The sequence below is a fragment of the Phocoena sinus genome, chromosome 9, assembly GCF_008692025.1.
Source record: "Phocoena sinus isolate mPhoSin1 chromosome 9, mPhoSin1.pri, whole genome shotgun sequence".
Classification (NCBI taxonomy): Eukaryota; Metazoa; Chordata; class Mammalia; order Artiodactyla; family Phocoenidae; genus Phocoena; species Phocoena sinus.
The window spans coordinates 96,284,298-96,307,983 of NC_045771.1; the positions used below are offsets into that span (position 1 = coordinate 96,284,298).

The following is a 23,686-nucleotide window of genomic DNA, read 5'->3' on the forward strand; positions in this document are numbered from 1 at the left end:
AGGCGCCCACCAACTCGGCTCCCGCACCCACTCCGAGGAAAACGCCCGAAGATAAACTCCACGGAGCAGCCCGCGGCGGCCCGGGCGGGCGGGCCTGAGGTCGGCGGGGCCTTCCGGGCGGGCATCCGGCCCTGCTCGGTCCACCTGCACCGCTGGCCCCGTCGGGCAGGCTCGGGCTCCAAGAGGCCCCACGGCCAGCGCCGGGACCGAGGCGCGGGCGGAGAGCGCTCGGCGGCGCCCGCCACCCGACCCGCCGACCCGGCCCAACCCCCTCCCGGCCTCGGAAGAGGCGCCCGGCTCCCCCACCCCCTCGCCCGTTCCCCGACTCCTCACCGTCAGCGCCCAAGACTGCGAGCGCGAGCGGGCGGGCACGTGCGCGCGAGGCCGGTACCCGCCGAGTAACCTCACTGGGCAGCCCCTACCCCACTCGGGCCTCAACTGCTGCTCCGCTGGCGCGAGCCCCGCCTGCGCCAGCCCCGCCGCCTCGGGTTTTTCCCGCATCACGTGGCCCCGCGCCGGGTGACGCCGAGCCCGCTATTCCCAGGCGGCAGCGCGGCCTCCAGAGCGGGGCTGACGCTATCGCGGCGGCCATGTTTGTTGAGGGAAGAGGCTTCTTCCACTCCCGCCGCGAGGCGAGCGCGGGGCGCGCGACCGCCTGGCCCCAGAAATGATGGTCTCCCACTGGGGTACCAGCCGCTCCATCCCCAGCGTGCCAGGCAGGCTGAACCCGTATCCTAGCATCTAATCATGGTTAGACTTTGCCTGGGGCGGCAGTCGGTGCATTTTGGTGGAGAAAACCTCCCGATCGCGCCCACGTCCTCTCCGCGGGTCAAGTACACCGTTTTGCCATCAAGCTCAATCCCCTAGCTCAAACCCCTACGAGTGCCAGGCAGTGGTTGTCGTCTTAGAAAAAGTTTGGCTTATTTTAACAGAAAACTGGCTGGAGAGGTTTGTCAAAGGTTTCACAGCTGTTAAGTGCTGGGATTTCTGACCCCACCCCAAAGCACTTGCCACTGCGCCACCACGGGCTCTCCATTAGAAAGTGTCATATTAGAGACGCGCTGCCTTTCTGAAGAGGACAAACGATTGGTGGCTGGCTTCTGAAGGGCTGGGAAATTGATATTAGCTTTAGTAGAGTGTCCAGAGTCACCCATAAAGTAAGGCTAACTTTAAAATTTTAAGAGGACTTTAAAATTAATCCTATGCCAGCTCCTTTCCTAAACCTTACTTAAATGACAGGAAAGGAATAAACCCACAAGACTAAAAAGAACAAGAGATGATTGCACATGAGATATGTCGATACATTTTTCAAGACAAAGAGCAATAATGACACTTATTCAATGCTTATTATGTGGCAGGCATCGTTCCAAGTGCTTTTCAACATACTTATTCAATCCTCTGAACCTAAAAGATATGGTTTAAAGTCCGCCAGAAAGAGGTTATTTGAAGCCAGGAAGACTCTCTGCGGAAGTAGTTAGCAGAGAGAAACTGCATCAAGTGATTCACAAAGCAGGACCCCAGGAAGGCGCTGAACTACAGATGCCTGAAAGGAAGGGAGGCAGTGAGGAAGGGCTGAAAATGGGCATTGCTTACATGTTGTATAAGGAACAGACACCAAGTCCTCTCTCCCGTCCTGTGGAGCTGGGACAGTTACCCATCCTTCCCCAGGCGGAAGTCGAGTTTATGATGTTGAAGACAGGGAATCAGAGGGGTTCCAGACACATTATGAAAAGAGTTTAAGTTTTCCTCCTGAACAGTAAAATGCTGTCGGCCCCTTCTCTGCCCCTCACGGAACGCTGGCACTCCTGTCCCACTCCTCTCATCACCCTCTCCCTCAAACCCTTTTTCTCTGGAGAAACAGAGCAAATGAAAGACCACAGAGAAATGGCTTATAGGTGCTGATATTCGGCATCCTCCGGTAGGTAGGTGTGGGATTCACAAACAGCACTTCCAAACATTTTTCTGTTTGGAATCTAAAGGAAACAGAAAGCAGAACAAAAAAAAAAAAATTTTTTTAATATCTTTAACTAGCCTCCTCAGATAGAAGATATTTCAGCCATAAATCAAAGAAGAATTTTGTTTTTAAAGGGGAGATAATGGAGTATAGGAAAGAGTTCTTCAAAATTAAAAATATCCCAAATCTTAGAAACATCAACAGAAAAGTAAGAAGAGTGCAAAAACCTACTAAAAAGTAGAATTTAAAAAATAGGTGAAAAATATAGCAAAAACAAAAGGCTCCAGTATCCAATTAATAGGAGTTTAAATGTGGAGACATTTCTTTCTAACCCAGAATTTTTAAACCCAGCCAATCAAGAGACAAGAGGAGAAGAAAGAGTTTCAAAGACACAACCAGCTTGGATTAGAGCAGAAAGAGAGGGTTTCAAGAAACTTCTTGGAATGGTACTGGGGGAGAGGGGCTGCGAAGGGTTGGGTGAGAACTGTCAGATTACTTTGTATCTGACAGTGAGGAAAACTGTGCAGAGGGTTTTGCAATCCCGTTAGGGGGGAACTGGCAAGAATTAGTGACAGCTACAGAGAAAACAAAGCAAAAAAGTGAGGAAAAGCAATCACAGTATACTTACATACCCCTAATAAAAATCTTCTATGCTAAAAGATAAAAATCTTTTATGCTAAACATTGTGATCTAATTAAAGCAGAAGGGAAGTGAGGGTGGTATAAGAGTTCTAAATTCTCATCTTGCAGAATAAAATGTTTATACGATGGCTGACCTTCAGGAATCCAGAAATAACTATAATAAGCCTACTGTTTTGAAATACGGGAGTACCTGACGGAATACTTAAAATGGGAAAAGTGATGAAACTCAGGGACAGGGCCTTTGATCAAGTGTTAAAAGTTATCTAACTTTTAAAATAGGCTCATGCTTAGGAAGCTATCACTTACTTGGCAGGCAGGTATTGCTGGTTCGATAATAAGGTCCTTGAGAGCAGGGTCAAGGGAGGAGTCTGAACTGAAGGAACCGTGTGAGGCAACGTGACATTAATACAGGACCACTGGACTGGGTTTCAGGAAATTAGGATTCTAAACCAAAGGAGTTACCAACTCTTACATGTTCTCAGGCACTTCATTGAGTATCAGCTTGTGTTTCTTTACAACAGGGGCTCAGAGCTTGCCTACATCAGCAAGGAGACGCGTGATAAAGAGGTGAAGTTAAGGCTTAGAGTTGGCGGTTTCAGTCCATGAACATAGTCGAATAATAGATGAAAAATCCTTTGATCACCCTTCTCACCTAATCAGTACCCAATAAGCCAGCACTGGATAATTATAAAGATCAATATTACTTTTCTTCCTTATTTCCCTTTCCTTTTCAACTCTCTCTTCCCCCCATGTGTGAATTTTAAACATTTCCACGTTTCACTGCTAATAATTGTTTTGCAAACTTGGGATTCACGGTTCAGTTGAGGAACTGGAAGAGAAAAACAAGTGGAGGCAAATTTTTTAAGAGAAGATACAAAAAAATTGGACCAAAAATGGAGAGGGGACTGTATATTAGGAGCATTATGATACTTAAATAAGATTAAAAGAAGCTAGAATCCACCGGCTAGAAATGACAGAAGAGTTGGAGAACATTCAGGGATGCATAATGGGTTGTCAGACCAAAAACTTGAGTTTCCCAAGAACTGGAACAAAAGGGGACAAGTGAAAATTAAGGTCAATGAAAAGAACAAACTGAGAACCAAGGGAGTTCTAGGCAGCTTCAGCTGAACTAGGCTTTGTACTTAATGGGGCAAAGAGGCAAAGAACAGAACCTGGACACAGATCTGCTTCAGCTAATTCTTCCTCTCTTTATTCCATAGGACTTACTATGTTAGCACCCAATAAGAACCTCCACGTTGCTTTCTTTTTGTCCTAAATAAAAATGCCTTTACTCTTCCCTTCTTTGATTTGTAGAATTTTGGCATTCCTCTGGTTTCTTAATATGAGACATTAGAGAGAGCCTAAGCAAATTCAAAGGAGCTAAAACTTATGGGGTACTTAACCATTAACCTTGCCAGGCCTTCCACTTGCATAATCAAGTTTAGTCCTAAGAAAACACTCTGAGATAATTACTTTGTGCAGTCACTTGGCCAGTTAAGTGGGAGAGTTGAGACCTAACTCCAAAAACCATTCCTTTTTAACACTAGGTTCACCTTCTAGCGTGCTGGATTCACAATGTACCAAGAGCCGACGAGGAGAGACTGTTATGTTAACTGAGGCGTTCAAGACAAATGTCTAGAAATAGGTCAAGTTGGTACCTCCCATCATAACGCTTCAGCCACTTACAGGGGTGTTACAGTGACAGTGGGTAGAACTGGGAATTCTGACAAAAACGCTCCAAGATAAGGCTCTTGCCTAAAGAGCCTAAACTTGGCTAGATCATAACCAAGATCTTTAGAGCCCACATTTAAATCACAGAAATGCCCACAATCTCTTTGTTGGTCAGAACAGTGACATTCATAAACTCTATGCTCTGTGAGCAAGACTAATGACATGATGATCTCTCTTATCCTACGATGGCTTGAAAACTAAGTGCTATGCCTTCACATATAATGAAAACAGGCTTCAGGTACCCCATTATCTGCTTGCTTCTGTGAGCCTTAATTTGCAGTGAAGGTTCTGATTACACTGAGATTACATGAACGAGGGAGAGACTTAAGCCATAATTTTGACATTTAAGTATTAGTATTTTATTTCCAGCACTCACGTTCATCCTTGAGTTAAAAAGATTTAGTAGATTCTAGGGGGCTCTTTTTAAATACATTTACCTACTTGCGATGGAAAAACCAACAGGAACTAGCACACCATTTTTTATGTATGTACATAACATATCTCCTATAGGAGACTGTTTGGCTTAGCACTCTTGGCAGCTCCAGTGCAATGTCACAGAGCATGCTAGGGTTTCACTGACACACACTGAATGGTGCCTGAAAAACATCTATGCTTCCACCTTGTCTCAGAATCCACGAAAGTCTGCAGATTCTCCCAGCAGTGATGTTTACCGAAATCAGCATTTTGCTTTACTGAAGCAGACATCTGACAGCAAAGAGAGTAACAAGATTTGACTTAACCCAAACTGCATGAGGACTAAAGACAGTTTCACCATTCTGCTTTGCAATGTAGTTTCCAGAAATCAACTGTGATGAAAAGCAGGATATAACTGTTAAAATTTTACTAATTCCTAAAAAGCAGGAAGTTGAATTTAACGGTTTATTATGATTTATAAGTCTCATTTTAAAAACATCAGTCCATCAAACCATGTAGAAATAAGTATGCAAAAAGTCTGCAAAACAAAAACATACTTTAAACATGTTTAAGTAGAGAGGTTATCTGAAATTCCAGATTTTCAGTCACTTCATTGTTATGCAATGGCAGCCAAGTAATCCTTAACTTCAGTTGGAGTCAGCCTCCTAAATCCGGCTTCATTGCAGATTCCAACTTCTATGTTATCTTCTGTCATCTGCCCTTCAAAGCTTTCCTGATCAAGAGGGAGGGAAAAATTTCAATTTTCTAAGCAGTTAATTACACAATCACCACAAATCCAACTGTTAGATATTGAACTAACCTTTAGGGTTAATATGGCTGTATGAATGGCATCTTCAAGTTCCAGATCTTCATTATATCTGAAGAATTTTTTGAAAAAAACCCAATGATTTACGGCACTATTAACATTATTTATGACTATGTAAACACAATGATAGCAACAGCGTAAGATTTCTTAAACATCTAAAACACTCTTAAAAATATTAAGTTACAGATTAATTCTTTTTGTCACCTCACTGAGCTAGCTGCCCCCAGATAAGAAATTGACAATTATTTGGTGTGCATTCCGGACATCATGAAGAGTGTAACCCTAACGTGAGTTTATTTTAGGAAACTTCCTTAAGTATAAACATTTTAATACAATCAGAGTGTGGTGGCAATATTATAACAATTTATAAAAATAAAGCAGAGAAATCAGACTTCTGCTAAAATTTCTTATGTTTTTTATGTTTGGAAGACTCACTAATATGTAAAAGGAAAAAAAATTGCTTTAAAATCCGAAGCTTATTTAAATTTACCAATTAATCCCGAGTCTAAGATTTTTAAATAATCTTAACATGAATATTACATGAAAATGTACTGAGAAGCTTCATTTGGTGGTTAAAATCAATTGCGAACTCTTCCCATTCAAAATGTAGGACATCTTTTGGTGGGCTACAATAATGCTGAGTCTACAATACAGCTGGAAGTAAGGGAGAGCAGTCTGCTGTGCTGGCAGGACAGATTTTTACACATCGCTCTGCTTTTTATCAAGTACATACATCACAACTTTAATCCACCATCAACACCGGGTTTGGCTTCACAATTTCTTTTTTTTGTAATCGTCAAAATGTAAGCTGTTATCACTTACATCATTTAAAAATTTTCCTCCCCAATTTTTTTACTCCAAATCCAATGGTCTTTTTTTTTTTTGAGATAGTAGGAAAAATGAAGTAAAAAAAATAGTATTTAGGAAAAAAAGCATGAGAATGCAGAAAGAGACGTTTGTAAGAAATGAATATTACCACTTAATATATTGAAGGCTGGGGAGCCAGAGTAGAGAAAAGTTTGTTCTATCAGGTAAATAGGCTTGAATACACAGTCATACAACAAATTTGTTCAGATTCATGGTATTATTTAAAGAGAGCTGAAAACTGTAAAGTAAGTTTGCTAATGAATCTAGTTTTATAAGCCCACCTTTTCTCAAGGAAAGTTTTCCCATTCACATAGTTCTTTCCCATTGCTGTGGCTTTCCAGGCAAAGTAAGCTCCCTATTCAGGAAGGGAAGAGGAAAAGAACATTTTAAATCATTAACCTAATTACTTAGGATGCTGACATTTATGTCTCACTTCAATAATTCGTCTCTAACTTCTAAGGTCACAAAATATTTACTGGAATGCAACGGAATACGCCATAAAATACGTTAGTGAGATAAATAACAGAAAGGCATGAAGAAACTTTTGGAGGTTATGGAGAAGTCCAGCATCTTCACTGTAGTGATGGTTTTCTCAGGCATTTACATACATCAAAAACCCCACAAACTGTACACTTTAAATATGTGCAACTTATTGTACAAAATTTATGTAAAAAAAAAAAAGAAACTGAGGTTAACTGAGAGCAAATAATCACAAATAATATTGTAGCTTACTAGGACTGAAGGGCTCTAGAAATCTGTCATATATATCTGAAAAATGGTGACCAGTTCTTCATCAGCAGCAGCAAATAAATTAAAAAGACACAGTTTTGCATTAAAATTTTTCAAAGGTGTTGATAATTTGTAATCTAATGTTGAATGAAAGCAGCAGCAGTATGTCCTATATAACATGACTCATCTATTGAAAAAATACATACACACACATACACACAGACACTGAAAGAAACAGATGAAACCTATTTTAAAAGAACCAACTGCCTTTTAGACACACAGGGGGAAAAGGGCAAAAGGTGAAAGCTGGATGCCAGTGATGCTGGCTCTGCTACCCCCACGAAAGGGAGGTAAGAGAGCATGTCACTTAGCTTCAGAAGCTCGGATATGGGGTAGCAGACACTGTCAAAGTTCCCTAAATACTTAATTTTTCTGATTTAAGTAACAACCAAATTTTTTTTTTTTTTTTTTTTGCCTTTTCAGATTACAAAGCTAGTTTGAATTGAGTGAACTTGCCGTTATCTAGTGATCTATAAACTATGAAAGATCAGTTTCTAATCACGAGTTTTTTCTTTCAGGTCTCCTCACAGCAAACATGAGTGACAGATGTGAGACACGTGGAGGAGTGGTACCCTCTACAGACACCTGCTAACCTGAACACCAACCTTCTTCTGCTTTAGAGCAGACAACTCACCCATTTTGCAAAACATCGAATTCAAGATGGACATCAATACTTGTACAGGAAGAGTCACACTGAAGTCAGCCCCAAGATTAAACTGACTGCAAAGGGCACTGCCCCCACCCAGACCCTTACCTTTAATTACAATTTTTTAAAAGTAAAAGAATTCCACAGATTTAAAGAGACTTGATAACTATTTCAACTAATCATTCAAGGTATGTGAAGTCAAGCAACACACCAGAAGAACACGGGGGGCAGAACTAAAGTGGCTTCCTTATCAGAAGACTGCATTACCAACATTTTAAACGTGCAAGTGAGTATCTACTACTTCTAAAGCCCAAATGAAAAACAAAAAGAGAAAATACTCTAATTTTTAAGCTTTTTATGGCTTCTACTTTTACTAGATATTCAAAGAGCCCTTCGACAAATCCCTCAAATACATCTAATGATACTTACAGATGGATCTGACTGAAATAAATATGGTCGCCCCTCATTCCAACCACAAATAAGTAAAGAAACTCCAAATGGACGAACACCACTGAAGAGAGAGAAATGAAAATTACTTGCCATCTTCATGGTGTTAAAGTCAACCTAAGCTAAGAATTTATTAATACCCTCAAGTAAAGTAAGTGATCAGGTAAACCGAATTAGACTTCTAAGCTCCTTAAAAAGTATTTAACACCATTCTAAACAAATCAATTCAAAATGAATTTTCTTTATGGTACTGAGAAAAGACAGTCAAATCATTTTGGTAAATGGAGTGATACAAACATCAGGGTTAATAAGTGTGGAGTAACAGTGTCCTAACAAAATGACACATTTCAACAAACGCAGCTTTTCCACTGGCTTTACAAATCAGCAGCTACCTCATCCGTGTTCACACCCAAGCTGAAGAACACTGGAATTAAATAAATACGGATGTGTCAAAGAGTTATTGCTTTCATCATGTGCCTATAATCATTTCTGGTTAGAAGATAAATTTGAAAGCAGCAATGACTGTCTGTCCATACAGAAATGTTTTTAATTACTAGCAAAAGGACTTTATCTAGCAGTTGGTTTCTGCTACTATACGAGCAGCAAGAAAACGTTCCCATGTTCTCTTTAAAAAAATATTTCGGGTCCAGTTAAGATCAGAAATGTTCATCATAGTGATTTTCTCCACTGATTAAGGAAATATACTAAGCCCTCTTTTTTTTAAAAAATACGTCTACTCATAAAGTGATTTTTTTCTAATTCATGACACATTTAAAGTAATAAAACCAACCTACCCTGACTGGGTGTATTCTTGCATCACGGAAGCTACTCTCTGTACCAGCTGAGCTGTGGGAATGGGCTCTTGGTAAACGAGATAGTACTGTTGAGCTAGTTTTCGAGCTCTGTGCACAAGCACTCTGACAAACAGAAAAGAAATAAGATTTAATTAAAATTCAGATGCTTTACTATCTAAAGACTCATTCTCCTTCTGTAGGCATATACCTATAGCACAAGTTTGACACGTATCTCCAATAGTAGCTCTTCGCTCTAAGCCAGTCTTGTTCTTAAATCTGATTATGGTTAATTTACAAGAAAATAGCAGAGCATCACTGAGGAGACAAACCATAGATGAACAAGAACAAGGCAAAAGGAAGGAAACTATGGACTGGGGGGGCGCCCATTAGCTTAGCAGCCATGGCTCTAGCGTACGCAAGAACTTTATATCTCGCCACAGCGTCTTCAAGATTGTGCGCCCCTTATCCCAAAGGCAGGCACCTTGCCTTTTTATATTTCACTCCAGGCAACAGGCTAATACGCACACACACACACACGTGTTCAGGCATATGTCTCTCATTCTGCCTCAATCTTGTTCCACAGATTGGAATTCAAAGGGTACCTTCCAGAGATGAATGAACAGCGTGAAACTAATTATAACTTAAAAAAATGTAAAATTTGTCAAAAGTATAACAATTAAATATACTAGCAAGAGAAGCAGGATTTACCTTTACCTGCTCGCGTACTAATCTGAGCTCTGCACGTTATCCCTCTGAACAATACTCCTGTGGTGTCAGTTTATTCTGTGAGTGCTAGTACACTGCAGTCTCCCTTCCGTGCAGTGGTAACAGGATCCACTGTAGTGAAGCCTGATCACATGCCAGTGACACTGGTGCTTTTTCTAACTCACGAAATTTTGGCTCTACCTATCTTACTCCACAAAATCAAGAATGAAGTGATAATATTCCTTTTGCTTCTTAAATGACAAACAGAAAGCTGCCAATCTCTTTAAACCTGCTGGCACCCTGATGTAACAGGATTACTCTCTTCCTGTGAAATATCAAAGGAGTGATTATATAAACATCTGGATCCACACTGGCTGTCATACTCCACAACTTTCAGTGGCCTTTTGAGAATCCTGTCCCTTTGCTAAAAACAGAAGTAAACAAAATGAGGTTAACTCTGGATGGTATGCTTTCTTTTGCTGTCTGACAACTTTAAAAATATATAGTTTATTATAACATGTATTGCTTTTGTTGTTTTTAAAATACATTTAGAGAACAGCAAAGCCCTTGCTGAGCCCTTGGATGGTAGAAGAGGTATTATGATCAGAAGGGAAAACCATTGAACAGAGATGAGAGGGGTAAGTATCCATCTCCTCTTTTACGACTGAGTGGCACTGAGCTCTTCTCCTTCAAATAAGCCCCAGTCTGTCTCATACTAGCAAACTAAGTTCAGCTGCCAACGATGAGAAGTTGGGAGATTAAAGGAAAAACACCCTTTGATTTTTCTCCTCAAAGTATAGATTACAAGGAATTCATGAGATGGTGAGAAAAAGAATAAAGGGTACAAGGTACCTGTAATCTGGGCCCATGCCGCTATACACCAAACCTATATGCTTGGTGATTGGTTCCACTTTGTGGACACTTCGCTCGTCATACAAAATGGATTTCTGTTTCTTCTCAGTTGCCAAGACCACACCATTTGCAGCTTAAAAAAAAAGAAGACTTAAATGTTATTTAAAGACTCTGCTTCAACAGTTCTCTAGTTGCGGAAGCATTTCAGCCAAACTCCTTTATTTCTTCTTATTTATAAAACCTTCTCTTCTGGATTTCTATATTAAAATTACCCAAGGAAAGGTAAATCAACTTTCCCTCAATGGTCATCTGGATTGCACTAAGAAGTCCCTCAGCTAAAGGTATTACACAACTTTTCTTAAGAAAGAGTCCATATGTTTCAAAATAATGGAATTCTGCCTACTTGGCCTACTGTTCTTATAATCTGAAATTTTACAACCAATGATATGTTTTTTGTAAGTTATCTTATGATTAGCCTTTTCTAAGTTATGGAAAGAATAAAAACTGCCAGAGAACAGTGATACATAATCAGTGGAAAAAAACAAAAGAATACTCAGTTTTCTGAATAGGAAAGACTATTTGTGGGTTATCACAATAGATAAAGGTGCTATATTTATTTTGAAAAAAAATATTCATCTTCTTTGGCTTATTACTTTCTTTAAACATCAAAATACTGTAGATTAACAAAAAGAACTGTTGGGACTTCCCTGGTGGCGCAGTGGTTAAGAATCCGCCTACCAACTCAGGACACGGGTTCAAGCCCTGGTCTGGGAAGATCCCACATGCCACGGAGCAACTAAGCCCGTGCGCCACAACTACTGACCCTGCGCTCTAGAGCCCGCGAGCCACAAGTAGTGAGCCCATGAGCCTAGAGCCCGAGCCCGTGCTCTGCAACAAAGAGGAGCCACCGCAGTGAGAAGCCTGCACACCGTAACAAAGAGTAGCCCCCGCTCGTTGCAACTAGAGAAAGCCCGCGCACAGCAACAAAGACCCAACGCAGCCAAAAATAAATAAATAAATAAATTTATAAAACAAAAAAACCCAAAAAGAACTGTTAAAAAATTATGCTGCCACAGCTATTTACTTTTACATTAATTACCTATTAATTCCAAAAGAACACATCATGACAACTAATAACAGGAATCTGAGATGAATGAAGCATTTAATTACCTTTAATTCCCACTGAAGGGGCTCCTCCAGCTACAGCAGCCAAAGCATATTCAATCTGGACAAGTTTACCAGATGGGCTTAAAGAGAAACAAAGGTATTGCTAAGTTCACATTCTCAAATACTTATTAGAGGAACACCTCTGAGAAAGGGCAGGTACGTAGGCCAAATCCATTAATCAGGCATCAAGGAATAGCTGGGCTTTGAAAATTTATCATGAAGTTGTACGGAAACTAAGTTTATTCATAGTGTAAGACTAATCTCTTTCCTTAGGTTGTTTTTTCTTGTCTGCCCCTTAAAGCAGCATCATTACTGTTGCCTTTCACCACTTACCAACCTTGTGACTTTGGGCAAATTACTTAACCTCTCTGTGTCTCAGTTTTCTCATCTGTAAAGGGGATAATAGGAGTATAGTAGTTACCTATGAATATTTCAAAGGTTGTTGTGAAGATTAAATGAAGTGATGCCTTTTGTTCCCGGCACAAAATTAGCAGCAAGCAAATACCAAATAGTAATATTATTAAGAACATGTATGTGTCTGTTAAATACCAAATAACAGCAAATAATCCATGTGGGTGGAGTTAAACATTTTACAAAGCAGACATGGCCTAAGACATAAAACCTAGATATCAGTCACAACAAGGTATCTGCTATATAATACAAAACTATTTCGAGATGCCATGAGCTGGTTATACTTAATATCTCTGGTTCCATGAGTTTGGCAGCCAAATGCTACTAGCTAGGCCCAAACTGGCTTTTTAGGTCACATTTTATTTCAACCTAGCTGTTGAGTTAGAACAATTACTATAAATGTCACCAACCTTTCTATTTTATTGACAAAGTCCTTGAATGAAAAGTAATTTGTCCAAAGTGACACACAGCTAGGTCCACATCTCCAGTCTACTACTGAAAATATAATCTTCGGTTTCAGAAGGTCATCTGTTTTATCTTCACAAAATTATAGATACTCTCTGTCACTCAAGTCTCAACTCACACCATCCCATCTTGCTCCAGACACACAACTACTCTTAACATTCAAAAACCCCTCTGACAAGCCAATCCCTCTGCCTGCAACGCACTTCACCACTGTCTGGTGAACTCCTTCCAAGTCATCCTCCGATCCTTAGTAGAAATGCCATGTCCTCAGGGAAGCTGCCCTGACCACCCAGACTAGGTTGAATCCCACACACTCATACCTATACTGTCCTATGCTTCCTCTTTGGCTAAGATTCATCATACTTGAATTATTTTTTCAACATTTACAAAGTGTAAGCTCTGTTCAGTCAGTACTCCAACACACAGCCTATGACCAGGTTCATTTGACTGACAGACACACATCTAGACCTATTTAAGGAATAAGCCTAGGGGCAGCAGTTTAAAGACTGTTCAATGACAAAATTAGCTGACTTGAGCAGAATAACAGCAATAAGCATTTACATTTTTTAAATTAGGCTGTACTTGTTTTCCTTTAATGGTCCCTATTTCGATAATCATATCATGACTTTCTGGGTCCATCCAGCTTTCAATCATTCTTCAATACCTAGTTCAAATACCTCTGGGGACATTTTAAAGGATTAGGTAAACTTAAAAGTTAGCTTTTCTTCTGCTGCCATAATCACACATGTACACTTCTGTCATTGCATCTTTCCGTATGAAAGCTCACGAACCTGGGAGCTCACGGAGCTATCAACCGTCTTTGTATTCAATCATGCCACTACCCAATTCCAAAGCACCAGCATCTCTACCGGGGATAACTGAAATAGCTGTCTAACTAGTTTTCATCTTTTCCACTTACTTCCCTTCCCCCACCCGGAGTTACTTTTGTACCATGTCATTCCCCATTTAAATCCTATAATAACTTCTTGGTTCACTTACAATAAAAGCTCCTTACTCTGGCCTACAGGGCCCTGCAAAATTGGCCTGACCCATGCTAAGTCTCTGCTCATTATACTCTAACACACTGGCCTTCTTATCAGTTCGGTCCTTCTCAACTTTGGCACTTTCATACATGCTCTTCCCTCTGTCTGCAACTCTCTCTACCCCTAAATCTTCAAACAGTTGGCTCCCTTTCATCTTTCAGTCCCCCAGAACACTGGTCTTTCCTGACTACCCAATCTAAAGTTTTGTTCCTTCTTTCTCCCTTTCTTGATAAAAATTCCTGAGTAAAGGAAAAACATTCTTCAGAATGCATTAGTAGGCACCCATTTGTTTATCCACTTATTGTCAATATCCCCAACTAAATGTAATCCACAAGAACACCTCCTATAGTATAGTCTCTTGTCATTCCACCTTTAGTAGTTTAACTCTGAGTACTCCAACAGGCTGGAAACAGATTTTTTAATCTAATACAGAAATGCACTATCATGTTAAAAAACAAGACTGTGTTTTTTTTTTTTTTAAGACTGTGTCTTAATAAGGAAATTTATTATAGAAAGATTCAGTCCCTGCTAACATATAGTTGTTTTATGTCTCAGCTCCACTAGGATTACACTCTCTTAAAGATAAAGGTCCAGGTTTGCTTTGTTCACGAATATGAACAGTGACTACTTGGCAAACATTGCTCCCTACTGTTGTATATGATGAGACCTTTTATTAAAAGAAAGGTATTTTAGCATTTTAAGAAGACGTCGCACAGTAATGGAAAATGTATTAAATTTGTCGTCAGAAAGAACGTAGTCTGAATGTTAACTCAGCTACTCATCTATGACCAGGGACGAGTTATTTAATTTGCCTGAGCTGTGGTTAGTTCATCTGTAAGGTGTTGAGATAACATTTAACACAGATGGTAGCCCAAAGAGATGGACTAAGCTCCACCCACACAGAAAGTCCTCAACAAGTCAGATGAGGCCCGCCTTCAGCAGTCAGATAAGAAAACATTTTAATTAAACGGGGCATCACTGGTCTGTAGGAAAAAGGCCAAATTGAATCCTTCCCCCGTCGATTTCTTAAATCCTTTGGTGACGGTTTTCTTACATTGGGAATGATGATAGTTTAACTCCTTTACTTTGAAAAATATACTTATCTACCTGTTCTAAAATAAAAAAGCCTACAATCTTTTTTTTTAATAAATACATCCCCTTCCCAGAATAATAGCCAAAACGCAAATGTAGCCTAGTAGTTTGGCGCCTACAAAGACTAGAGAATACAAAGATAAATAACGCTTTCACTTTCAGTCCTTAAGCTTCCAGTAGGGGCACCAAAGAAAAGGAAAGCGAGAAGAGGTTTCGAGAGACATTAGTGCCAAATGGAGACTAAGACTCGGACCAAACTGTAAAGTTAGGACTTTCCGAGAAAAAGGGCCCCCATAGGTCTGACCAAGAGTCCGAGCTCCAGAAACTCCCGAATCAGGCCTACTTCGGTCAGGAAGGAAATCCTGAATTCTGAACGGGACACCCGGAGACAGCTAATGCAAAGCTACTTTCTTCCCTAATCTCCAAAGCTAAAGAAAATCCCTGGGTAACGGCCTCAACCTCCAGCAGCGTCAAGGTCGCCCCGGACCCCCCGACTCGCGTTTCCACGAACCCCAGGCACTACCGCTCCCCAGGCCGCGGGAGGGCCTTGCAAATGACTTTGCAAAGTGGCATTTCCACCCCCATTCCCTACTGGGCCCTCCGGAAGCACCAAGCCCGAGACCAGGACGGTAAAAACCGGGTCAGCAGAGTTCCTGCAACCTCGGTTACGAGGAGGACCTCCGGGGCCCTTCCATACCTGAATGTAGTCAGCGAAAAGCTGTAACCACGCTCCGCCATCTTTACCCGAAGACCCAGGGCACTTCCGCACACATGCGCACTGCGGCCCGTTTCTTTTCAATTCCCCTCCCCGCGCCTTCCTTTCCCTCTCTCTGATTGGAGGAAAGTCAGAGACGCTTCAGGGGCATGCTGGGAGTTGTAGTTCTAGGTGCGCGTTTGCCCGACTCTGCGTGTGTGCGCATGCTCGAGGTAGGGGCGGGACCCAACGGTTCGGTGGGAGTGGTTTACGGGCGAGCAACATGGCGCACGCCATGCTGAGGCAGAAGGTTATGCTGTGGCCCGCAGCCCAGGGACTCCTCCGGAACTTTTGGGAGCAACTGCAGCGGAAACTTCGGCAGAGCCGGCCAGGCTTTCCCAGTCCTCAATGGGGTACGTGGAGAGGGGTGGTGGGGAGGGGACCCCAGGCAGAGTGGTGGGCACCGCTCGTGCTCTGCCCTGCTTCCGCGTCCTGATCTTCGGCCACGCGTTTTTAAAGGGAAGTGTCTTGGTTGTTAAAATTGTCATTGCTTTGACATTTACATTCCACTCGATTTCCAAGGTACCCCGAACATAATAATGATAATACCCAGGCAGTCTGAACCGTGAGCCCCCTATATGTCAAAGCCTACATGTGCTTCCTGAGATAATCTCCACAACAATCCCATTAGGTGTCTCCACTTTTCAACTGAAGAAGTACAGAAAGGTCTCAAGGTCACACAGACCTTCCAGAGCCTGCGCTATTACATCAGACTATGCATAGCAATACTTTTAGACATATTGACAAGGAATACAAGTTGTTAAGTGTTAGACAGCTTTGTATATTTTTAAGCGTTCCTAAAGTCAAAAGAACTGTTGCAAGTCTGAGGAATATTGCAAAGAGACGGTAAAGGAAACTCTGATTTTATAAACAATTTTAAAAACAAAAGTGAAATGTTGATGATCACATAAATAAATTAATATTCTACAAAGAGCGATGAGCTAGTTCTTTTCCTTAGAGAGCTGACGGAGATTGAGATTAAATATTATGAAGAACGAAGTGACTTAAAGGGCCTACCAGGATATGACTGAGGAGCTAACCCAATTTGAATGTAATATAAAAGGGCAATCAACAGTTATCTCAGTGCCAGTAGGAAGTGGATTTTGGAAATCTCAAGCTTAGATTTATTCATGTTTACCACTAAACCCCTGAGTTCTGTATTATGAGAAACTCTTGGTAGAATTTAACCGATTCATTTAAGCAGGTGCCACTAAGAAAAATTCTGTGTTCTTTAAAATTACTTTATGAGTGAGCTTTACTATATTTCAGTAGCTACTAAGGTTTCCTGTTAAATGCCTGTTGAGTGTAATATTTTATATGTGCCTTTTGATATATCATTGTTGATTGTTAAGGAGAATGATACCTGTAAATGGTCATTTAGAAGTTAGAAACTGATTCTGTATCTCCATGTTTGTTTTATAGGACCAGCATTAGCGGTCCAAGGTCCAGCTATGTTTACAGAACCAGCAAATGGTACCAATGGAAGTAAGGAGATTTCCAGCTTTTTGGAGAACATCTTTTGGATGGCAGCTCCCAAAAACAGACGCAGCATTGAAGTTAACCGGTGTAGGAGAAGAAACCCTCATAAGCTTATTAAAGTTAAGGTAAGATGGTGATTTTTGTTGGTGTGCTTTTTCTCATGTCCACCACCGCATATTCTCTTGGTTTATTCACATAACCCATGAGTGAATTATTTTCAGATCTTACATATCTACCTTCCTCTGGCCTAAATTAAATACAATATTCTCATTATGTATGTGTGTGTATCTACTGTCTTGTAGCCTAAGTCTTAGGAACATAGTCAAGGAGGGAGTTTAGAGTCTGGACAGAGGACTGGGTTGTTAAGAGTCTATGTGACTTTTGTATTGTGAGCTGTGCCAGTCCTAAGCTGTGTGATTTTGAACCATATATGAATAAACATTTTAACTATGGCAGACCCTAAAATTAAAGTCAGAAGCGTAGATCTATTCGATTATGGGGTTTTACTAGCCCTTACAGATTTATTCTGTTCTTCACTGTATCCAATAAGGTACTGTGAAGGAAAATCCTTAGATAAGTAATAAAAATAGCTAATCTCTATTAAGTGCTAATGATGTATCTAAGCGCTTTACATGAATTTTCTCATCATATCCTCACAACAACCCTCCAGAGTAAATATTGTTTTGCTAAGTTTTAGGATGAAGAAACTGAGGCAAAAAGAATTTGCCCGTGGTCTCAGACTTAAAAGCTGAAGCAGGATTTGAACCCTAGCAGTCTCTTGAAACTTTGTGTGTGTTCCTATCCTCAGACAGTTCTAGATCTCAGTGCTCTTCTTCCTCATCCCCCCCACCATGTCCCATGGGTACACTTTCTTCATTGATCTAGTAACAAAAATTTTAGCATTTCTTACCTTTTTTTAAAAATTTTTATTTATTTTTGGCTGTGTTGGGTCTTTGTTGCTGCGCGTGGACTTTTCTCTAGTTGCTGTTGTCTTCGTTGTGGTGCTTGGGCTTCTCATTGCGGTGGCTTCTCTCGTAGTGGAGCACAGGCTCTAGGCACACGGGCTTCAGTAGTTGTGGCACACGGGCTTAGTTGCTCCACGGCATGTGGGATCTTCCCGGACCAGGGCTCGAGCCCATGTCGCCTGCATTGGCAGGCGAATTCTTAACCACTGCGCCACCAGGGAAGCCCAGCATTTCTTACCTTTGATCTGTTAATTTATGGCTTTAATAGCCGTGATTTGAGTTCCTGTTTACTCCACGGCATTCCCCAGCAATGGGGCAGTACAGATGGAACTCAAGGACAGAAAATGGACTTTCATGAGCCTCCACGTTCAGTATTAAACCAAACCCTTAGAACTTAAGCTCTAAAGTATTATTGAGTCACAGTTGGGACCAGATTTAAAATGCGCAACTGAAAAATACTTCATTAATTGAGGCACCAATAATTCATACAGTTTGGTTGAGAGAATTTAAGAGTTTAGGAATACGATCTGTTACATGACTTCCCTGACTTTGTTTTTTCTGAGGGAAAAGAATAGCTCTCGTCTTGTGCATTCATTTCCTTTGGTGAATTGTTTTCTGCTACATATAGTGTGTTATGCTGAGGGATTTGTTAGGAAAAGGGCACCAAGTGACGGTGGGTATTTTTTCCATACCTCGAAGATGGATGTGCGATCCAGTTTTCCAGGTATTGGAGTAAGATGAGAAGTCGGTGAAGCAAATGATTTGCAAGGTTTTTTGTTTCTTTCAGAAAATGGAGTTCTTTTTGTCGTCTGCCTCACAGATGTTTGTAGATTAATCTTCGGAAGTGCTCAGAGTTTCTTTGATGTTTCCGTTTACTATTTTTCTTTATATTTCAAACCTACCTTTAGAACACAATGAAAGGACTTCTTTAGAGGTTAGAATTGTCTTATTAAAGTTGGGTAGACATATAAAACTCATGAAACCTCAAATTGTAATATATAGGGAATTTTACATTAAGGAATAATCAGTGTTAATTTATAGGAAGAAAACTCACACCACATACCAGCTATACTCCATGCAGGAATTTGAATTACACTCTGATGACCAGGGGAAGCCAACTTGTAATGTGTTTATCACCTTGTTCTTCCCAGGACAGACTGAAAGAAAAAGTGAATTCCCTTTACCTTGGTGTCTTATTTAAGATGCTGGCTGTGTGGTTCACCCCAATGTATTGATGGGCTCCTTATCAGATGTTTAGTTTTTGAGGATGGGGGAATGGAGTACCGTTTCACATAATAAGACTGTTGTATTTAAGTAAAAATGTACCAGATTCAAAGTCGGTAGACCTGAATTCTAGTCCCAATTTTTCTACTAATTCAAATCAGTGTGTGTCCTCAGTTTCCCTATTAAAATGAGGTTGAACTGGGTGGTCCTGTGACCTTGTGCGGCATGGACATTCCAAGGAAGTTTACATATAAGCCTCATTCCTGTCAGTGATGTGTGCGTTATATTGCCTCTTGTTAAAATGTTTTTGTTTGGTTGGGTTTTTTTTAAGAACAATATAGACGTTTGTCCTGAATGCGGTCACCTGAAACAGAAACACGTCCTCTGTGGCTATTGCTATGAGAAGGTGTGTAAAGAGACAGCGGAAATCAGACGACAGATAGGGAAGCAAGAGGGAGGCCCTTTCAAGGCTCCTACCGTGGAGACCATGGTGCTGTACTTGGGGGAGACACCCTCCGAGCAAGACCAGGGCAAGAGGATCATCGAGCGAGAACGGAAGCGGCCATCCTGGTTCACCCAGGATTGACAGCAAACATGTTTCTAGACGATAACTTCACACAAGACGTTTCTCCTGAAAAAGAGGAAAATTCTTTGTTTTTATGTTGGTTGTGTGCTTGTTTTTAAATCATCAGCATAGCCTAAAACATTCTTTATAAGCACTTAGTTTTTTGCGGGTAATTTGAAGAATGCATCAGGAGTAAAGTCTGAAAATGTTTGTTTATGCAGAGGCTCAATGGATTTATGTGTTTGTTTCTATTATACTATGAAGTTTTAGTGAACAGAATTTTCAGGACAGAAAAATAAAACATAATTTAAAATTCGTAGCCAGAATTATGCGTCTGGGCTCTGGTTTTGTTTGTTTGCCACTGGTTTTTCTTACAAGAATACTTACACAAATGCTTTTGTTTAAGTAACACCTGAAAATAGGTTATTTAAATTCTGGGTATCGCTTTTTTAAGATGGTAGATGTAGCAGTAAGAAAAAGTTCGTTCTGTTTGGTTTTTTGTTTGTTTGTTTTAGCAAATTAAAATGGCCTCTGTATGGCACTTTATAGGAGACATGTTCGTTTACTTAGAAGTAGTTCTTGACATTTCGCATTAAATCAAGATGACATTCAGAATTCATTAGATGGCTCATGAGATCTGTAATTTGTAGTCCGGGGAGAGAGATCTTTTAAAGGAGATGTGAGTGAACTCAGTAGCACACAGAAAATGTGCTGAGGGGGTTGCCCTTGCATTTTCCTTCTAGGATGACCTTTTAGTTTATTTCACATTTCATCATATTTCTCTCTATAGAAATGGCCTTTTTAACTTAGCGCAATTCATTTCATATTTCCGTCTCCTTCGCCCGTTCCTGTGTCTACCCTGAGTCCAAGGTTTGCTGTTTCTTGCCTCGCTAAAAAAAATAATAAAAGTGAGGTAGCGTATTAAAACACAAAGTAAGAGAATTACAGTTGAATGGAAGATTAATAGACAAAATAAGATAAAGCCCAGGGATGTATTCAAAACAAAATGCATGCTACAGTAGCCTGAGTACTTAAAAGAATTAGGCAGTGAATTCAACCCTGAACTTGCTTTGCCTTGAAAAGGATGTCCATTGATAAGTCTCCACAAGACATAATCCAGAAGTATACCTCTATCCTGGTATTGAGGCCTAAGGTAAGTTTTGCCCCTGGAACTTCACGAGGACTCTGATGGGGTCATCCATGTTAACATTCCTAGAAGTAAAATGACCAATGTCATGTGGTACAGTACAGATCGATGATATATCGGAGTGCAATCAGTGAGAGCAAATCCTTAAATCTTCCAAAGTACCGGAGTCCCAGTAAATAGCTCTTTAAGACTTAGCTCCACCCACACATTAAAAAAAACAAATTCTGGAGGAATTGTTGTATGTGTATTCTTATTAAGGCAATCCTCTGCAGATACTGATTTTTCACTCTGACAAGCCTTAGAAATGCCTAATGTCAAACTAGGTATACTTGGAAGCTAAGGCTAAAAAGTACACACCTGAATCTTCCACCGCCTACTCAGCATCTCATTTGACTCTCAACAGGTTGCAAAGTGCATGTCTGGGTAACATATTGTCCACTGATTTAGCAGAAAGCTACACAGATGAACCTAATGAGAATGTGTGGGCAGGTCCACTTTTCTGTTTGCTACTCATGGGCAGGTAAACATCAAATGCATCCCCAAATTAGCAGAACCAGTTATCTGGTTCGTGTCAGAAAGCCATGTCATTAGGGAAAGTGCCTATCACTGTTTTTGAAGAGGTTGTCCCCACAAAGTTATCTTTATAACAGATTATATCACTTAATACCTCCATTTTTTTTTTACTCTCAGGAAAAAGAAAACACGAGTTTGAATAAAATCATTTACGTAACCGATTCGTTCATGTTCTGAACAGTAGAGATGAACTTCATCCCTACCTGTCTGCGTCGTCAAGATGTTGAGACATTACTTTTGGAAGGAGTCCAAGTTTTGTTTGGGAGAGGTGGGTCAGGAGGTGCTGTCCCCTCTGAGCTTGGTGACAGTCCCCTTCATCTTCCTGTCTCCTTTAGCCAGTTCCTAGCAGGTTGCCAGATGCTGAAGGTCTAAGTGTCTGACTTCACTGCATCTCCTAGCCAGGGTCCTCCTTTGAACCCTAATCATCTCTTTTCTGAGCTGTTACAATGCACTTTCCAATTACTGGTTTCCAGCCTTCTCATATTTCTCATTCATTTTAATAGTTTTTCACTTACAAAATTAATACATCACTATAGTTAATGAAGCAATGCACAGTATATAAGCGAAAAGTGAAGAATTGTTACTCTACCACTATGGAGTATATGCTTCTAAATGCCACACTCTGGTTTCTGAAACACTTCTGATCGTATCGCTCCCTGATCAAAACCAGACTCCTAATGAAACCTTCTCTGGTGTCCTCACGATCTGCCCCAGTCTTTGTGCCCACCTCCCACCACAGCGAGGTACACACTGCACCCCTCAGTTTGTTGAAATCATAACCACGTGTAGCAGAGCTTGTGACGCCCTCCTCAGCACGCATCACCCCCCCATCCCCATTTGGGCCCACTCTGTCCCACCTCACTGAGTCTCCCTCTCAGACCCCCTTACTGATTCCTTCTCTTCCCCCTAACCTCTTGAGAGTGCCCAAGGCTCCATTCTTGGGGGTCTCATACACTGTTATGGCTTTAAACGGCAACTCTATCTTGACGCCTTCCAATTTGGTATGGGCCAAATTTCAGGGCCTCTCCCCTGAACTCCAGATTCATATTCAACTGTGTACAGTAAGCCCCCTACATACGAACCTTCAAGTTTCGAACTTTCAAAGATGCATCAGCGCGTTCCATCAGCGTCAGGTGTGAGTGAAATCGCAGCTTGCCCTCCATCTCCTATTACTGACGATCCTTCAGCTCTACCATCTCCCACCTCCTCTCCCTCCTCCAGTCAGTAACTCTTCTCGCCTGTTCACTTGATGCCTGCCCCTGGATGCCAGCTGTTGTACTGCACTGCTGTACTTTTCAAGGTACTGCATTGTAAGACTAAAAAGGTTTTCTTTATTTTTTTGTGTTTGTTTTTTATGTATTATTTGTGTGAAAAGTATTATAAACCTATTACAGTACAGCACTATGTAGCCGATTGTGTTAGCTGAGTACCTAGGCTGTGTTTGTTGGACTTAGGAACAAATTGGACTTAACGAATGTGCTCTCAGAACAGAACTCGTTCGTATGTAGGAGACTTACTATGCTTGGCCTTCCAGTCGAATGTCTAACAGATGTCTTCACTCAGTGTCTACACTCAGAATCTTTTCTCTCCGGGTCCTACTATTCCCTGCCCTCCCACCCCGACCACAGTCTCCTCCGTCTCGGTCGATGGCAAGTCCATTCTCCTAGTTGCTCAGTCACCTTGACTTTGATGTCTCTCCGTCTCTCTCTCTCTCACCCAATCTGTAAGCACATCCACAAATCCCACTGGTTCTACATTTAAAATATACTTAGATTCTGACCATTCATCACCGCCTGCACCACTACCGCCCTGATCACAGCCCCCATCATCTTGCCTAGAAAACCAAAGTACCCCACTAACTGGTCTCCCTGTCACCACCTTGATCTCCTATAGTCTATTCTCAACACAGCAGCCAGAATCCTTTCAAACCAGGTCAAATCACGTCTCCTCTCTCTTCAAATTCCTTTATTCAAAACCTTAACTCAGATGAAACATGCAGATACATACATGAGGATTTTTGCTTTATGTGATCAACACAAACACACACACGAACATATGTATATATACAAATTCCTTGTAAGTTTTGGTAAATCAAAAATATTTTAGGTATTTAGAATGACCTCTATTTAAAGAAG

The 23,686-nt window shown here is 40.9% G+C and overlaps 3 protein-coding genes across 5 annotated transcripts in view; 1 reads left to right on the forward strand and 2 right to left on the reverse strand.

Annotated features, from left to right (window-relative positions):
* Window positions 1–508, reverse strand: part of C9H7orf25 (chromosome 9 C7orf25 homolog) — a 199,680-nt gene extending 199,172 nt beyond the window's left edge. The window contains exon 1 of one of the 3 annotated variants that reach the window (XR_004351409.1): window positions 334–465. Coding sequence is in view for 1 of the 3 variants with exons in the window: in XM_032642872.1 (XP_032498763.1) it covers window positions 334–501 (168 nt within the window). In the remaining 2 variants the exon portion in view is untranslated. Of the gene's footprint in view, window positions 1–333 lie in introns of all 3 variants that reach the window. The other 2 variants (XR_004351408.1, XM_032642872.1) reach the window with 2 other exon arrangements.
* A 4,683-nt stretch (window positions 509–5,191) lies between these two features.
* Window positions 5,192–15,649, reverse strand: PSMA2 (proteasome 20S subunit alpha 2). The gene is made up of 8 exons (XM_032643409.1): window positions 15,542–15,649; window positions 11,837–11,913; window positions 10,667–10,799; window positions 9,110–9,232; window positions 8,298–8,379; window positions 6,715–6,788; window positions 5,561–5,618; window positions 5,192–5,473 (listed from the first exon to the last, which is right to left on the reverse strand). The coding sequence occupies exons 1-8, from the start codon at window positions 15,580–15,582 to the stop codon at window positions 5,357–5,359; spliced, it is 705 nt and encodes a 234-aa protein (XP_032499300.1). The 5' UTR covers window positions 15,583–15,649; the 3' UTR covers window positions 5,192–5,356.
* Window positions 15,650–15,803: 154 nt separating this feature from the next.
* MRPL32 (mitochondrial ribosomal protein L32) lies at window positions 15,804–20,382 on the forward strand. Its single transcript, XM_032644010.1, has 3 exons — window positions 15,804–15,951; window positions 17,021–17,202; window positions 19,598–20,382. Exons 1-3 carry the CDS (start codon window positions 15,822–15,824, stop codon window positions 19,850–19,852), a joined length of 567 nt encoding a protein of 188 aa, XP_032499901.1. The 5' UTR covers window positions 15,804–15,821; the 3' UTR covers window positions 19,853–20,382.
* The last annotated feature ends 3,304 nt before the right edge of the window (window positions 20,383–23,686 follow it).